Source organism: Oryza brachyantha, chromosome 11 (genome assembly GCF_000231095.2).
Source record: "Oryza brachyantha chromosome 11, ObraRS2, whole genome shotgun sequence".
NCBI lineage: Eukaryota > Viridiplantae > Streptophyta > Magnoliopsida > Poales > Poaceae > Oryza > Oryza brachyantha.
The window spans coordinates 13,673,764-13,688,592 of NC_023173.2; the positions used below are offsets into that span (position 1 = coordinate 13,673,764).

General features: G+C 37.8%; 1 protein-coding gene and 1 pseudogene across 1 annotated transcript; both read right to left on the reverse strand.

The window, feature by feature from the left end:
- Positions 1–7,275: 7,275 nt before the first annotated feature.
- Positions 7,276–9,867, reverse strand: LOC107303447 (wall-associated receptor kinase 5-like). Its single transcript, XM_015842344.2, has 2 exons — positions 9,807–9,867; positions 7,276–9,415 (listed from the first exon to the last, which is right to left on the reverse strand). Exon 2 carries the CDS (start codon positions 8,995–8,997, stop codon positions 7,948–7,950), a length of 1,050 nt encoding a protein of 349 aa, XP_015697830.1. The 5' UTR covers positions 8,998–9,415; positions 9,807–9,867; the 3' UTR covers positions 7,276–7,947.
- A 1,603-nt stretch (positions 9,868–11,470) lies between these two features.
- On the reverse strand, positions 11,471–14,069 carry LOC102718784 (annotated as a pseudogene).
- Positions 14,070–14,829: the final 760 nt, after the last annotated feature.

The window sequence follows — 14,829 nt, forward strand, 5'->3', positions numbered from 1 at the left end:
AGCTGACTGGTTGTACAAAACCGATCAGCCCCGTCTTCTCTCCTCTCCTCTCATCTTGCCACCCCTCCCCGTTTTGCTCACGTCCACGGTCTCCCCCTCGCCCCTCCTCTCTACTATTTGACAGCCTCCCATTTCCCTCCCCTTCTCTCCTGGTGGCCTGCTGACAGAACCTATGGCATAGAGTAAGTAAGGCACCGTTTAGATAGCAAAACTTTTTGGAGGAGAGGTCATATCGACGCGTACGGTCACACATTTGAAGTATTAAACGTAGTCTAATTATAAAACAAATTTCAGATTCCGGTTAGAACCACGAGACGAATTTTTTGAGTCTAATTAATCCGTCATTAGCATATGTTTGTTACTGTAGCACTTATGGCTAATCATGTACTAATTAGGCTCAAAAGATTCGTCTCACGATTTCCCCCATAACTGTATAATTAGTTTTAATGTTCATATATATTTAGTGATTTATTTAGGTGTCCAAAGATTCGATGTGATGTTTTTAGGAAAAGTTTTTAGAAACTAAACAGAGCCTAAGGTGGCTACCTGATCCGGCTACTACAACTCCATCACGACCTGGAGGCGACTCGGTGATGGTAGCACTTGCCACAACAAACGTGCAACGCTCAGAGCAAGGCATATCCTCCCTCTCCCACGACGGAGGTACCCCGCATACTATTGGGGCCTGTCTCCGGCCTCCTGCAGTGATTCTAAGTCGGCTTGATTCCGAGCTAGCTTTGTTTTTTTTTTTGCTTGTACAACCCTATGGATGCCGGTTCTTAACCCAACATTGGTGTGACATCTTCATCAATGACGCTATTGCTGTGCCGGATGGGAATATGACACCTACGTGGGATTCCCAACCGACACCTTTTAATGTTTCTGTATAATGATTTTGAGTGGTTTTTATGATCTATGAAATATTTGTTTATTTGCATATGATCTCTTATTCGATACTTATTTGTACTGTTGGAAATCATTCATATTTGTTTTTGTATCCAGCTAAAAATTTGAAAATGAACATGGTATGAGCATTATTTGTCCGTATCCACTCCATTTTCATCCCTACCTAGGAATTATACCATCCTTGGATCAAATATAATCTAATGGTTTACAACACAGGTACCTATACAAACGTACTTAAAAAGATAGGCCAGGTACTAACTTAGACATTAGATGGGAGGGTTGATAAGTAATTTTGTCCATTCGTACTATATATATCAATCTATCAGAAAAATGCAAATCACAGTAACAAAAGTTCTTCGGTTCTTCTGGATGAATATGTTTTGTAGAATAGTAAGTTCCTAGTATTACCTCCATTTGACATTACAAGATGCTTGGACACTCCCTAGCTTGATTATATGGATGGTAATGAATTTAAATATATACATATAACATATAACACGCATATATGGATTTATTGATGAATCTAGGTACTTGTAATATGAAACAGAGAGAGTATTGATTACATGAATTTGTGATCGAGTACCAATTTATGTCATACCTCAATGTGCATTCTTCTTGTCCCAAGCAATGGTCCGTACTGCTAAGCAGTAAATTAAGCTTGGTGTCACCCGTTCGATTTATATTTTGTAAAACAAATTTATTTTTTTCAAAATCAAAGGAAAATAGAATATTTTTTAAAATCTCAATCCACAGCGTGTCAACTTCTTCTAAAAAGTCAAAGCTAGTTTTGACTTTTTTTAAAATTTTGATTTTCTGCAATAATGTTTGGTAGAGCTTTAACTTGTCAGTGGTGTAACTATAAAAATAGATCTAAACAAAAATAAAGTGAAAAACAAAGCCTGAAAATAATTCTAAAATTGAAATTTATCTGCAACTGTTAAGAAAAACCTATACCAAACGACACTCATAATAACTACTTAGTTCCAAAATATAAGCATTTCTTCACTGATTCATATGATTTTAATTACTCCAATAATTACATAGCTAATCAGATCTTTAGAAAGAGAATCTAATCAATTTATTGTGGTTTTGGTTGTCTATATATATATCCTTGTATAGGAGATAGCCACCAATTTTTTTTATGTGCTTGGTTCGTAGACGAAGTTAGATAGGGTGGCCCAGAAAAGAAATATTCCATAAGTGCACTATTACATTACCTTTTTCTAGTATTGTTATTAGTGTAGTAACTATGTAATTTTATAAGTATATTAAATATTTTATTCAAAACTTTGGTGAGATATATTTATCAATTCATATATTTTAATATGCTATATGACACACAAAATTATTACAAAGTTATATATTTTAGCTCTAATTTTACCCTTATAGAATTTTCGCTACACATAATAAAAATAGATCCATTAGATCCAAAACAATGGATGATTCACAATCATTGGAGAGTACCTTAAAAAAATTCTTCCATAAAGATGCTTGATAAGTATATCCAGGCAAATTGGAAGGATAATTTCATCCACATTTACTAACAGTGATTGTTTGGTAATAATTTTATTTTTTGTCATTAATTAGTAATTACCCAGTTTAATTAGTTAATTAGTGATCGTAGATATATTTGGTCGTTAATTTGTACTAATTATGATAAGATTTGTGATGATTATTTTATATTATTATTTATTAGTAATTCAATATGCTCTTCTCATCCATCTTCATCCATCCAACCAAACATAAAACTGTATCGTCATATCCTTGAAAATATAGATAACCATATCCCATCCTACTTTGACCACCAACCAAACACACCGTTAAAATTCAAAAATTAACCGCTGAGTGACTAAATGAAAATCTTTTGACATATTCTTTGTTTATGCTAAACAATTTAAAAATATTTATATTTTCCAACAGAGGTAGTATCTGCATAAAGCCTAACAGCAGAGGACACAAATGAATGATCACCAGGGTCCAGAGGGAGGGGGAGGAGAAAATCCTGACCTGAATCCAGAGGGGTCCAACATACAACAGAAGTAACATAACAACGAAGATCACAAGAGATGGAGGGGGTAGGGAGAAAATCGAATTATATTTTTAAGTGTATTCATTAGAAGAAATAGGATTCCTAAGTTGCTAAAGTCATCGGCAGGTGGAGATTATTGGCCTACCTTTGCCAGTTAAGCCTTTATGCCCAAAGATCGACATCTTCAACACAGCTTCTGAGAAACCTTTGCAGCAACGGTAGGTCATTTGTGAAGATTACTTTTGTTTGGCTTTTTTTCATAAAATAATTTGTGAATAAAAATTTTATATATGTATTCTTAGCGATCTAAAAGATAAGGCTGAAAAATAAAGTATGGCAAAAAAAACTCCCAAAATCAACATCAAATTCAAGGTTGAAAATTTAATTTTTTGCTTATAAGCATAAGCAAAAGGAAAAAAATGGGTATTCATTTGTATGATTCCAAAGGTGCCAAAAGCAAAGTAGGAAGAATGAAGGAGGCGTTTAGGGGGAACACCAGAAGCTTGATTGATTTTCACGAAGTTTATCTGCACTAATTTGAGTTGTGGGTGTTACTTGGCTAGTTGACCAGAAAGCATTGGCCAAAGGGCATTGTAGATTAATATGATCTATGTCTCTGATATATACAATGATGACAAATCTTACAAATGAAATTTTGCACGATCTTTTTTTTGTTGTGAAGGTTCTTCCTCATTGGTAATCTGTCTTGGAGCGAACAGAAGGACTCCAAATTGGGAGAGTCGACATATCATGCTTGTAGAAGGCTAAGCTTGGAAGTTGGAACTGAATCAGCTGAAGCTATTATATACTCCATCCGTTCTGTATGAGAAGACTCTCTGTAAAGATTTATATATATGTATATGTTTTATATATGTGTCTAGATTTATTTACATATAAATAAATTTAGACAAGGACATAATGTCTTACGATATGGAACTAGGGGAATATCTTGTTATGGGGACATGCTGATAGTGGTTAATTAGCAGCAGTACATTGAATTAACCTGCTCTTTCTGAGTTTGTGCCAAGGACGAAGGTAGCATGGGTACCAAAAACAGATTCTGGGTATTTCAATTGGAGAGGTTGGGCATCCATACAACACGATTTTGTATGATGAATTGGGTAGTTTGGTAGAAATGATAGCCTAATTCATGTTTAGTTTATTCGGAAATTAAGAGGTTCTGTAACCTTGTTCCAAGATTCCATATGAACTAAACAACAAAGACATGCAGGGTGAATTTGTCAATACAATACAACTCTGTTGGTTCTGTAGTGGTTGATATCGACGTTCTAAATATTACTTTTCCTGCAAAGTTGCTAACAACTATATATATATATATAGTTTGGACACCAAATACATATGACTAAAATTATGGCTTTTTGGCCATTAGATGTACTACATTCTAGTAATACTCTACGCACCTATATATAAATGCATGTGGCGCCACAAGTTGACATTTCTATGTATTTTTAAGTGTATTCATTACAAGAAATAGGATCCCTGACTTGCTATAAAGTCGTCGGCAATATGATTAATGTAGCAAGTAGCAACCATCACTTTGTCTCTGTAAATCAGAGGTGGTAGCTGATGGCCATAAATTTGGGGCAGACTTCGATGTATTTTACTGGCAGTAGAATTTAATCTACAGCGTTGATTTATTTTTATCGAACGACTGTGATTAAATTATACTACCAACAATATTAAGTGCAGTAGAAATTTGAAAGGGTAAATCATCATTTTTATTGTGATCTTTATTGTAAAAAATATAATTAGAAAATATTGTTAATCAATTAATTAACAAAGTATAAAAGTATCATTTTTAATCGATGGCTGAGATTAGTTCTACTAGTAGTAATACTACCAGTAAAATACACTTGAGAGTTACCCTTAATTAAAATGGTGATTAAATTTACCGGAATTGCTAGAAAGCAGAATGAGTTCATGCTATCTCCCCATTTTGATGTGCAGCCGAGCTGCTTTTGTACAACCTCTGTTTGGATGGAAGATCTCCTGAAGAAAAAAAAAGATTAAGGTTTCCAAGGAATTGGGCACTGTCCAAACACAGGAACGTCAAAGGACTATATAGAAAATTTTGCATACAAGAAAAATTCCTATCGAAATGATTTCACATGGAGATACAGAAAAACACATATCCATTCATATATACCTCTCTTTTCTCTTCCTATGGAGTAAGACAAGGGACATTAATCGAACAATAACATATGCCATAGTTAAGCAATGTTGACCCGCATGTGTATCTCTTGAATCAAATATTGTACTTCTTATGTGTTTATTAATATGACTTTCCTGCCTTTTCACCACACCACTTCCAATAATTTTGATCTCAACTTTCTCATATGTGTTTTTAATCATTTATTTTGCATCAATCATTACCTACTCGCATATTTGTCCTTTTCCAATACTGTTTATTCTGAAATTGTAAAAGAGCCATAAGATTAATTATTGGTCATTTATGTGACATTGCTATGGCTCTCTTTGGTTCTAATGTTTCTCTAGGATGCTCTAGTTATTTCTACAATTATTGCTTGTAGAATATAATATAATATTTTAAGTATGAAAATGATATTGCTCACCCTTTTTATTTCCCTTTCCACCCCCTTCTTAATCTAATGTATCTCCCCTGAGTGTTTTATTGCTAGTTTTTGCATTAAAAGAATAAACCGTTGGAACTTTCTGAGACATATCAAACTCAGAAATATTAGAACACATTGGAACTTTATCTTAAAATCCCCTCAACCATGGCGCAACAAGATGCTCCATATTTGTGAAAAATGAAAGGTAAAGCTTCATGGCGGCGTGAGATCAATTAGCCAGCATTGTGCCAACTATAATGGGGAGGTCTTTATAGATAATTAATTATACCGTCAGACAGGGCGTGTTGGGGTTGTGATGAAATGATGCTTAGATAGGTTAAACTATTGTCACCAACCCACCTCCATATATATAGTAGTGCATAAACCATAGGGCTTTCATACATGTTCACATCATAATTGTAAACCCTAGAGCTTTCATACATGTTAGATGAGATATGACCAATATGTATATAATGTTAAAAAGTACATCAATATGATTTGATATAGACATTGCTTTCCTCTTATTAACCGCCGGATAACAACGCATACCAACTTTTTTCTGACCGTGTCATTGTTCTGTTAGATGAATCCCCATATAGAGATATCAGTACTCAAATCACTACTACGATGGGCTGGGCCAAGTAGGACGGACGGGGCTACAGTAAGAACATGAGTGAAGCTGAAGACTTGCATCAGAGGGCAGAACAGATAATTGATTCCATGCTGGGGGAGGAGCAGCTGAAAGAGTCCTCCCCCCCCCCCCCCCCCCCCCACCCCTGAGCTTGAGCAAGCGACCAAGGGCTTTGGGAGCATCTGCAAAGGCACACTCGATAACACAACGGTGACTATCAAGCTACTTCACCCACACATATATAGCATGCGAGAACTGTTAGGATTCAATCGGAAAACAGTTTTTAGCACACGGATGTACTTAGTTTCAGTTTTGTTTGTTTTTTTTCTACAACTCGTAGAAGTTGAATTTAAATTTGCATGTTGGTGGAGTGATATAACTCATATTAAACTATCTTGTTAAATTTTTTCATAATTTTTTATGACTATTTAGATGACATGCAAGCAACGGGTGTACATATACCCGTATGCTAAAAAATTTTGCTTCCGGATTTGACGAGGACACACTATTTGAGCCTATTGCGAGACACTTCCCAGAGCATGTGCAAAGTGGTAGATCGATTGATCTGATGGTTTGTCCATTTTATTTTTGCGATTAAGGTTGTTGTTTTTATTATCTGATATCCACATCATCTCGCTCGCTCTTGTTAATCGGTGGCCACCAAAAATAATAACATTGCACAAGAGTTAGAATTTGTTTGCTTCTCATATTGCTAGGATCAAATGAGGAAGTAAGTTTAGTTTCACTTTATTATCATGTGTTCATGTCATCTTGCTCGCATTGACAAGTAGGAGTAGCTAGGTGGGTGTAGTGTCATAACATTATGCAAGAGTTAGAATGCTTTCACATCTCATTTGCAGAGACGTAGCAAAAAAGTTTCACTTCACACCAGTGCTAGAAACATTTTTATCACACGCACATGTCATGTCAACCTTATAAACAGGCGATATTAGATGTTATTATTTACAGGGTGAAGTGAGTTGAAGTAGTACTGCAGTAGCAGAGGCAACAAGCACTATCGAGCAGAGCACTGAGTAGATGCTATTTTCATTCCAGTAAAACAGACACACAACAAACACACCCTACTCCTATGAGGGCATTGGAATATTCGACCGACATATCTATCTTATAATTAACGATAAATTTACGAGCTCTCATGTTAAATCTAGGATTTGAATCCGGGTGAATATATTGCACCACAAGAAACCCAATGAACCTAACCAGTTAAGTTATGCCTACCTCACTTATAAATTTTGGTGGCAATATTAATTACAGCACACACCAGCTTCCAAAAGAAAAAAAAAATGGATAACATTACACACAACAGGCAAATGGAATCCCAGATGCAAAATCAATCGATCTCTTGATGTCTGAACCGAGTGACAGGTCGAGTTCAGGGTTCAGTGGCTTCATCTCCGCTGATGCCAACAGCTGCAGCAGCTTCAACTTCAGTACAGTAACCTGTGGAAGCTCCAACGTCTTCAGCCCTGCGCTTCTTCCAGAATCTCCTGAGCACCCCAAGGTGTTTAGCCAACTGCTCCATCGTTGGCCTCTCATCTACCTCTTCCGTGGTGCACAGAGCTGCTAGCTTCCAGATCTGATTAACCACAAAGACAGGATCTTCAGTCTGCAAGATCTCACTGTAGACCATCTCCATTTTGCTCCCATCATATCTAACATGTAAGCTCTTCTGAGATCCATGACGATGTGGCTGGCCGTGCCATGCCTAGGTTCTCTGCTGTTAATAAGCTCCATGAGAACAACACCGAAGCTATACACATCGCTTTTCACTTTGCATGGGTCCTCAGATTTGTGTAGGCTGAGTTGTACCAACATATTTTAGTCGATGATGATTGGATGTATGTCAATGCTTGTGCAGTCTGAACTGCGATCTTCAGACGTAATTCCAGCGAGAGATGATGTTTGTTTCCACGCAGACGCAGGAAGTCCGTGAGACGCCTTCTGTAAGCGAAAGCATGCTCAAACACAAGAACCGGACAATCTTCTTCGAAGCAATACCCCAGGAGTTTTATGATGTTCTTGTGGGCGATTTGAGACATGATCATCACTGTGTTGATGAAGTTGTCTGAATATCCTGAAAAATACCTCACCACAGCTACCAATTTATTGTCCTGGAGTGATCCTTTATAGACCACATATGAGAACATGAAATTCTCGTCAATTAAACGAGAGTAGTTCTGTGTGACTCTGATTAGTTCCCCGGCTGTGAAAACTTTAACATTCTGTAGTTTTATCCGTATTACAGAACTGACAGCATTCCTCTTGAAAATGCCCAAACTTATTTTAAGCAGGCTCTGGCCTCGTCTCAGACCTGCCCATAGCTTCACGAGTTGTTCAGTCACAAGAATTGCCAATTTCCCTATTGTTTCAAGGACCTCCAGATTGCCCTCACTGACCAGTTCATCATCAAATATCTCCATCAACTGCATTTTCCCATTTTCAAAGGCTTCACTGAAAGTCTTAACGAGGCTGATTTTCGCCTCTTTTACCCTTTTTCTAGTGATTAGTTCCAAGAGAACTATTCCAAAACTGTAGACATCACTCCTCGGGGTAAGGCACCCGGTTCGAAGACATACAAGATCCACATAGTCAATACTTCCTTTGACATTCATAGTGTGTCGAGTTGTGCCACCTAAAAGCAGCCTTGACAGTCCGAAATCCGACAACCTTGCAGTAAGATTTTCATCCAAAAGTATGTTGGCAGGCTTAATATCACCATGGCATACTAAGCTGTCGGTCGTTAAGTGCATCGAATGCATGTAGCTCAGTGCCTCTGCACACCCTATAGCAATACCCAATCTTGTCTCCAGGGACATTGCAGTTCTTCTGTTGTGAAGTATGTCTTCAAGGTTCCCATTGGATATCTACTCAGTTACCAGCACTAGAGTGTTTTCCCTTTTGCAATAGCCTATGAGCTTCACTATGTTCTTGTGGTCTATTTGGCTATGGATTTTTACTTCTTCCATAAACTCTCGTGCCAGATCTGCCCGGATATATCTCTTCACTGCAACTATATCATCATTGTCAAGGACCCCTTTGTAGACTTCTCCAAAGCCGCCTTTTCCGATGAGAGTCGTATAGCCGCTAGTAATTCTTTCAATGTCACTTTCAGTGAAATTCTTGATGCCATCATTGTTGTCCATGAGATCTCTAGCAATAGCATCAGGCAAATTATCCAGAAAATTCAAAGTCCATTTTGTTCCAATAATATGTAACCCGTGTTGAAAACCTTCTCTGCAAACAATAATTTAATAACACAGTCTATAAATGCCCAACGAAAAATAATAGTACGTTTTTTTACCATGGTATCTGATAGTTTGATGCAAAACTGAGAACTATGAATAATGTTTACAGATAAATATATTGTGCACTTTCTTAAGTTATGAACCTTAGGTTTCGTACCAAGAGAAAAAACAGATAATCCTTATTTAGTCGTTGTAAACAACTAGTTCACGGTCTCCAGGATATCAAATTGTGTAGAATCTCAAATTCTCAATTAGCTCAATGAAACACAAGCAAAACATATTCTCTAACAATTCCAGAGCTCTGACAGAGTCAGATACATCACACACTTTGAGTGAACAGAAAAAGCAAAGATTGCGCTGGAGAATCCACACATACATACCTATATGTTAGCACCGCATAGGGCTCCCGGCCATCAGGAAGAAGATCTCGATCGATGGCGCTTCTGCCGGAGAAAGTGGAGAAGAAACTCCAGATGCACAAGCACAAACACATAATAATAATATATATTGAGCGTGCGAGACGCGAGGACGGATAGATTTGTATATATATGTATTGGTGAATCATTTTTCAATTCTATATTCGAGCGGGATCGTGGACGCAAGATCCGTTCACATGAAGAAATTCGGTGAGGGTTTGACTCCAGAACCACCCAATTTAGTTGTTGCAAGGAATCAATGGTGGCTAAAAACCTCGAGATGGACGGACCTCGAATCGGAGGGAGCACTCGCCGGCCGGCGCCGCAGTCGGAGTACCAGCGGGAGGAGGCCATGCTCGGCGGCGGCGAGTTTGCGACGATCATCTCCTCACCGGCGGCGAGGAAAGGTTCAGTTCCGTTCCTCCACGAAACTGCCAAAGCGAGCGGCCCGGCCCGACCCAGCCCACCAATATAGAGAGACGAGATTATGATTGGGCCGGCCCATTCTAGGCCCAGCTATGGCTACATGGGTTTTGGATCGTTAGTAGCGGCCCGATTCAGCCCGGATATATGTGTATCCAACCCAACCCAAATACTTACAAAAACTGGGCGACGCCAAGCCAGCAATCGCAGAGGGTTTTTCTAAAAATAATACCCCTCTTTGTTTTTTTACACGACGTCATTGGCTTTTATGTTTACATTCATGTTTAAAAGTTTTATCCAAATATGCAAAAACATAAGTCATACAAAAAGTTCTCATAATAATAAATCAAATTATAAAATTTTTGAATAAGACGAATGATTAAACATAGAAGTCAACGACGTCATATAAAAAACATGGAGGAAGTAATATCGTTTTCGATTATTTTCATATGAAAATTTTAATTTTTTAAAATTTCTGCCGACGTCGTATTGAAGTAGTTCAACTCAAAAACATAGAGAACTCCTGACCATTTTCATAAAAATAACATAAAACTTGTATGGTTCTCGACCATTTTCTTCGTTGGGTGCACGCATTGTTGGGTTTACTTAGCTTCTGGGTTGTGCCTGGCATCTCATTCTGCTTATGCTCAACGTCAAAATTTGAAATTTTAAGTTTAAATTTAGAGTTCATTTTAGGATTATTTCATCATATTTTCAAGCCTTTACTTTTAGTTCACTAAGAGCACGTATATAAAAATTTTATTTATAAATTATTCTTCGTTTGCAAATATAAGGGCTCACATCCTCTCTGCAGTACTCTAGACTGACAGGTGGGCCCCATAGGTCGTAGGGCCCACATGTCAGTCTGTAGTACTGCAGGTGTAGTACTGCAGACGATCTTAGTTCTGTCGGTTTAGCCTTTTCTCTAAAAAAATAAAAAGATGATCCCTGAGGCATGCGGTGATGGACTCAGGACCATAGGGTTTTTCAGTGTTGACTCCAAGATCCAGTTTCTACAACATCAGCCAGAGATATGTCATATGGCCAGGCCGCCTGACCGCACTACACCAAAGAAACGCACATGCAGAGAGATGATCATAAAAAGATGTGATCTTTGGAGGAACAAAACGGAATAACAGCATTGGGTATACCGTCTCTGTGACCAGATTACAGGAAATACACTGGTAACTAATGTTCTGAACTTCTGATGACAACACACCATGCAATACAATTGGATATCCGAGCTAACAGTCCATTTACATTGTTATGGTGATAGTATTACAAATTATACAATATATTTAGTACAGTTAACAACCAAAGAAATATTACACACTCTACTTTGGTAAACGCTCTTTCAGGTGGAAGACTGAAAGGGAAATAACATCCATCAGTTGGCTTCATCTTCAGTTGAATCGATGCAAAACAGCCTCTGCAGCTTCTGCTTCAGTTACTGTACCTTCCAAGATGTACTGATCATCTTAAGACGTGCAGTCACTTCCTTCATCGTTGGCCTTTCATCGATTTCCAAGCTGACGCACTGCAGTGCCAGCCTCCCCATCTCTTCAAGGACAGATATATCTTCTTCAGCTGTGATCCCTTCATCAAAGATTGATTTCCCACTTTTGTCAGCCTTGTAAGCTTTGATGCATTCAGGGATGAGGCTACGGTCGTCGTCATGATAAGGTTTCTTCCTGCTAATGAGTTCCAAGAGAACAATACCAAAGCTATATACATCGCTCTTCATTGTTAGAAGCCCAGTTCGAAAATAAACTGGATCCGTCCAGTACAAATCCCCTATAATATGTGAAGTTTGCTCTTCATCCTTGGTAAGCCTCCGTGAAAATATAAAACCTGCAACCTTTGGCATTGAATTACTGTCTAGAAGTATACTGTGTGACCTGACATTACCATGTCTGATGGCACAGGAGTGAAGGTATTCTAAGGCTTCTGAAGTTTTAACTGCGATCTTCAAGCGTAAGTCTAGTGGGAAATCTTCTTTACAGTACAGAATGTCACTGAGGCTCCCTCCAGTAGCGTAATCAAATATGAGAACAGGAAGATCAGCATCGAGGCAACAACCCAAAAGTTTGATGATGTACTTGTGGGAAATTTGAGACAGGATGATTGTGCTAGTGCCAATCTCGTCTCTCACAGACTTTCCTGTCGCAGAAAAAGTTTTCACTGCCACCAATGTATTGTCCTCTAGAGTTCCCTTATAGACGTTAGAGAACACACCTTTATTAAGAGGGTTTTTTTATCATTCTTAAAAAAGTATCTCAAGGTATCATCCTTTTTAGTGTAAAAAGTGTAGTACCTTGAGGTATCAAAAATTGTACTAAAATTCTTAATACCTTGGAGTACTTTTCAAGGATGGTAAAAAAGTTCAAGAAGATACAAGTAGTTCTCTGTGATTTCACTTACATCTTCCTTTGAGAAAATTCTGGCATCACTAGATTTACATTCCAAAATACCAAAATTCTGCATTTTACGGTTAGTCATTGAACTGGAACTGAAAATGCTTGTGCTTTGCTTGTAGCCTTTCTTCAGTGTATTTAGTATTATTGAAAAAGATGTCTTGTCTTGTCCCTCCTTAACTCTAAGCATCCAAGCACGAAGGTGCTGAACCACATCAGTCATCTGAGGACGTTTTTTAATGTCCAGAGTCAGGCATTTAGTTGCCAAATTTGCAATTCCTTCAAGAATCTTCATATTGCATGCATTTGCTATTTCTGTATCCAACAGTTCCCTCAATCCTTTTCCCTTTTCACAAGCTTGACTGAAAGCTACAATTAAGTTAGTGCCCTCTTTTCTTTTACCTTTTCTCGGGCTAGAAGTTCCAACAGAACAACTTCAAAGCTATAGACATCACACTTTGGAGTAAGACGACTATATCTAAGATATATAGAATCCATATAATCAGTACTTCCTTTAACATTTAAAGTATATCGAGTGATGCCTCCAGAAAGAGACTTTGAAATTCCAAAATCTGAAACTTTTGCTGTAAGACTGTTATCTAGAAGAATATTTGCAGGCTTAATATCACCATGGCATATAAGGTTGCCACTGGATAAATGCATTGAATGCATGTAGCATAATGCTTCTGCACACCCTATAGCGATGCCCAAACGTGTATCCAAAGGGATAGAAATATCACTGTTGTGAAGTGCATCTTCTAGGTTCCCGTTTGAGACAAACTCAGTTACCATTATCAGATTGTTTTCTCCTATACAGAACCCTAAAAACTTCACTACGTTCTTATGGCTGATTTGAGCATGGATGCTCCCCTCTTCCATAAACTCATCTCTCAAATCTGCATTGATATATCTCTTCACTGCCACTAAACCATCTTCATCATCAAGGGCACCTCTAAAGACTTCTCCAAATCCACCTTTTCCGATGGGGCTGCTATAGTTGCTAGTAATTTTCTTAATATTATCCTCTGTGAAACTCTTAATATCATAATTTACTCTCAATCTTGCCTTGTCTTGGCCTTGGGCTGGATCTCTGGTTTTAATTTTAGTCTCTGAAAATTCCATTATATCGTACAATGACAGGAAGGGTCTCACAGTCGGATTAAAATCTGCGATGTCCAGAAGAAAGTTGCTTATTAAATGTCTTAACACTTGAAAAAAAATGTAGAAGAGCTCACAAAGTGATCTGAGAGGTGTACCTGTCACCAGAACACGATCATATATCAAGCGTTTTATGAGTGCTGTGGATGTCAGATCTCCACCGAATTTATGAGTAAGAACCACACATCGCTTGGTAATGGCCCTAGCAAGATAGTTTTATTATTCACGTATGGCAACGTTTTGCCGGTCTGTATCCTGGTCCGCGCAATACTACTTCCTCCGGTCTCAAATAATTGACACCAATTACTATTTATTTTGGAACTTTGACCGTTCGTCTTTTTTAAAAAAATATTGTATATATAGAAAAATATGTTATATTTATGATGTATGGCGTATAAATATACAGCAGTACAATTTTCACTAATCATCAATTGATCGTTTAGTTGTTATTAATGGTCAAAGTTAAAATAGTAATAGTCAACAGTAAAGTAAATGACGACGGAGGGAGTATGTTTGAGCACAATATTGTATGGAACCTGCACGGTGTTACGTGGAACAAGATTAAAATTGTTTTGGAAGTAGAATTGTATTTAATATACACCTCATCTATTTCAACAAATCAAGTTACATTTTGTATACTGTATCCATTATACTTTTGGATCCGCCATGATCAACTGTTTCGTGGTTCATGGATTTATATATCCCTGTCCTCCGTGTGTTAAGGCGGGTGGAAAGAGAGTGTATTTGTGGGTATGTGTATCTTGGTTTGTTTGTGTGTGCACCTTAATTTGTTCCGCAATTGTTTTGCTCGGTCAGACAGCCGAAGAAGAGGTCGACTAATGTACTTACGATGAAAAGGAGGATTGTTTTATACAAAGATTAGGTACGATAGGATGCTGTCGATGCCTTGGGGGTATTGCCACTCACTGAGGCACAACACATACACAAGGAGCTTATTGTTCATTACTGTTCTGCAATTGTATTTAGCCGCT

Excerpts from the sequence above, each read along its gene's own strand:
- LOC107303447 (XM_015842344.2), bottom strand. The coding sequence starts at position 8,997 with ATGTCCCTGGAGACAAGATTGGGTATTGCTATAGGGTGTGCAGAGGCA.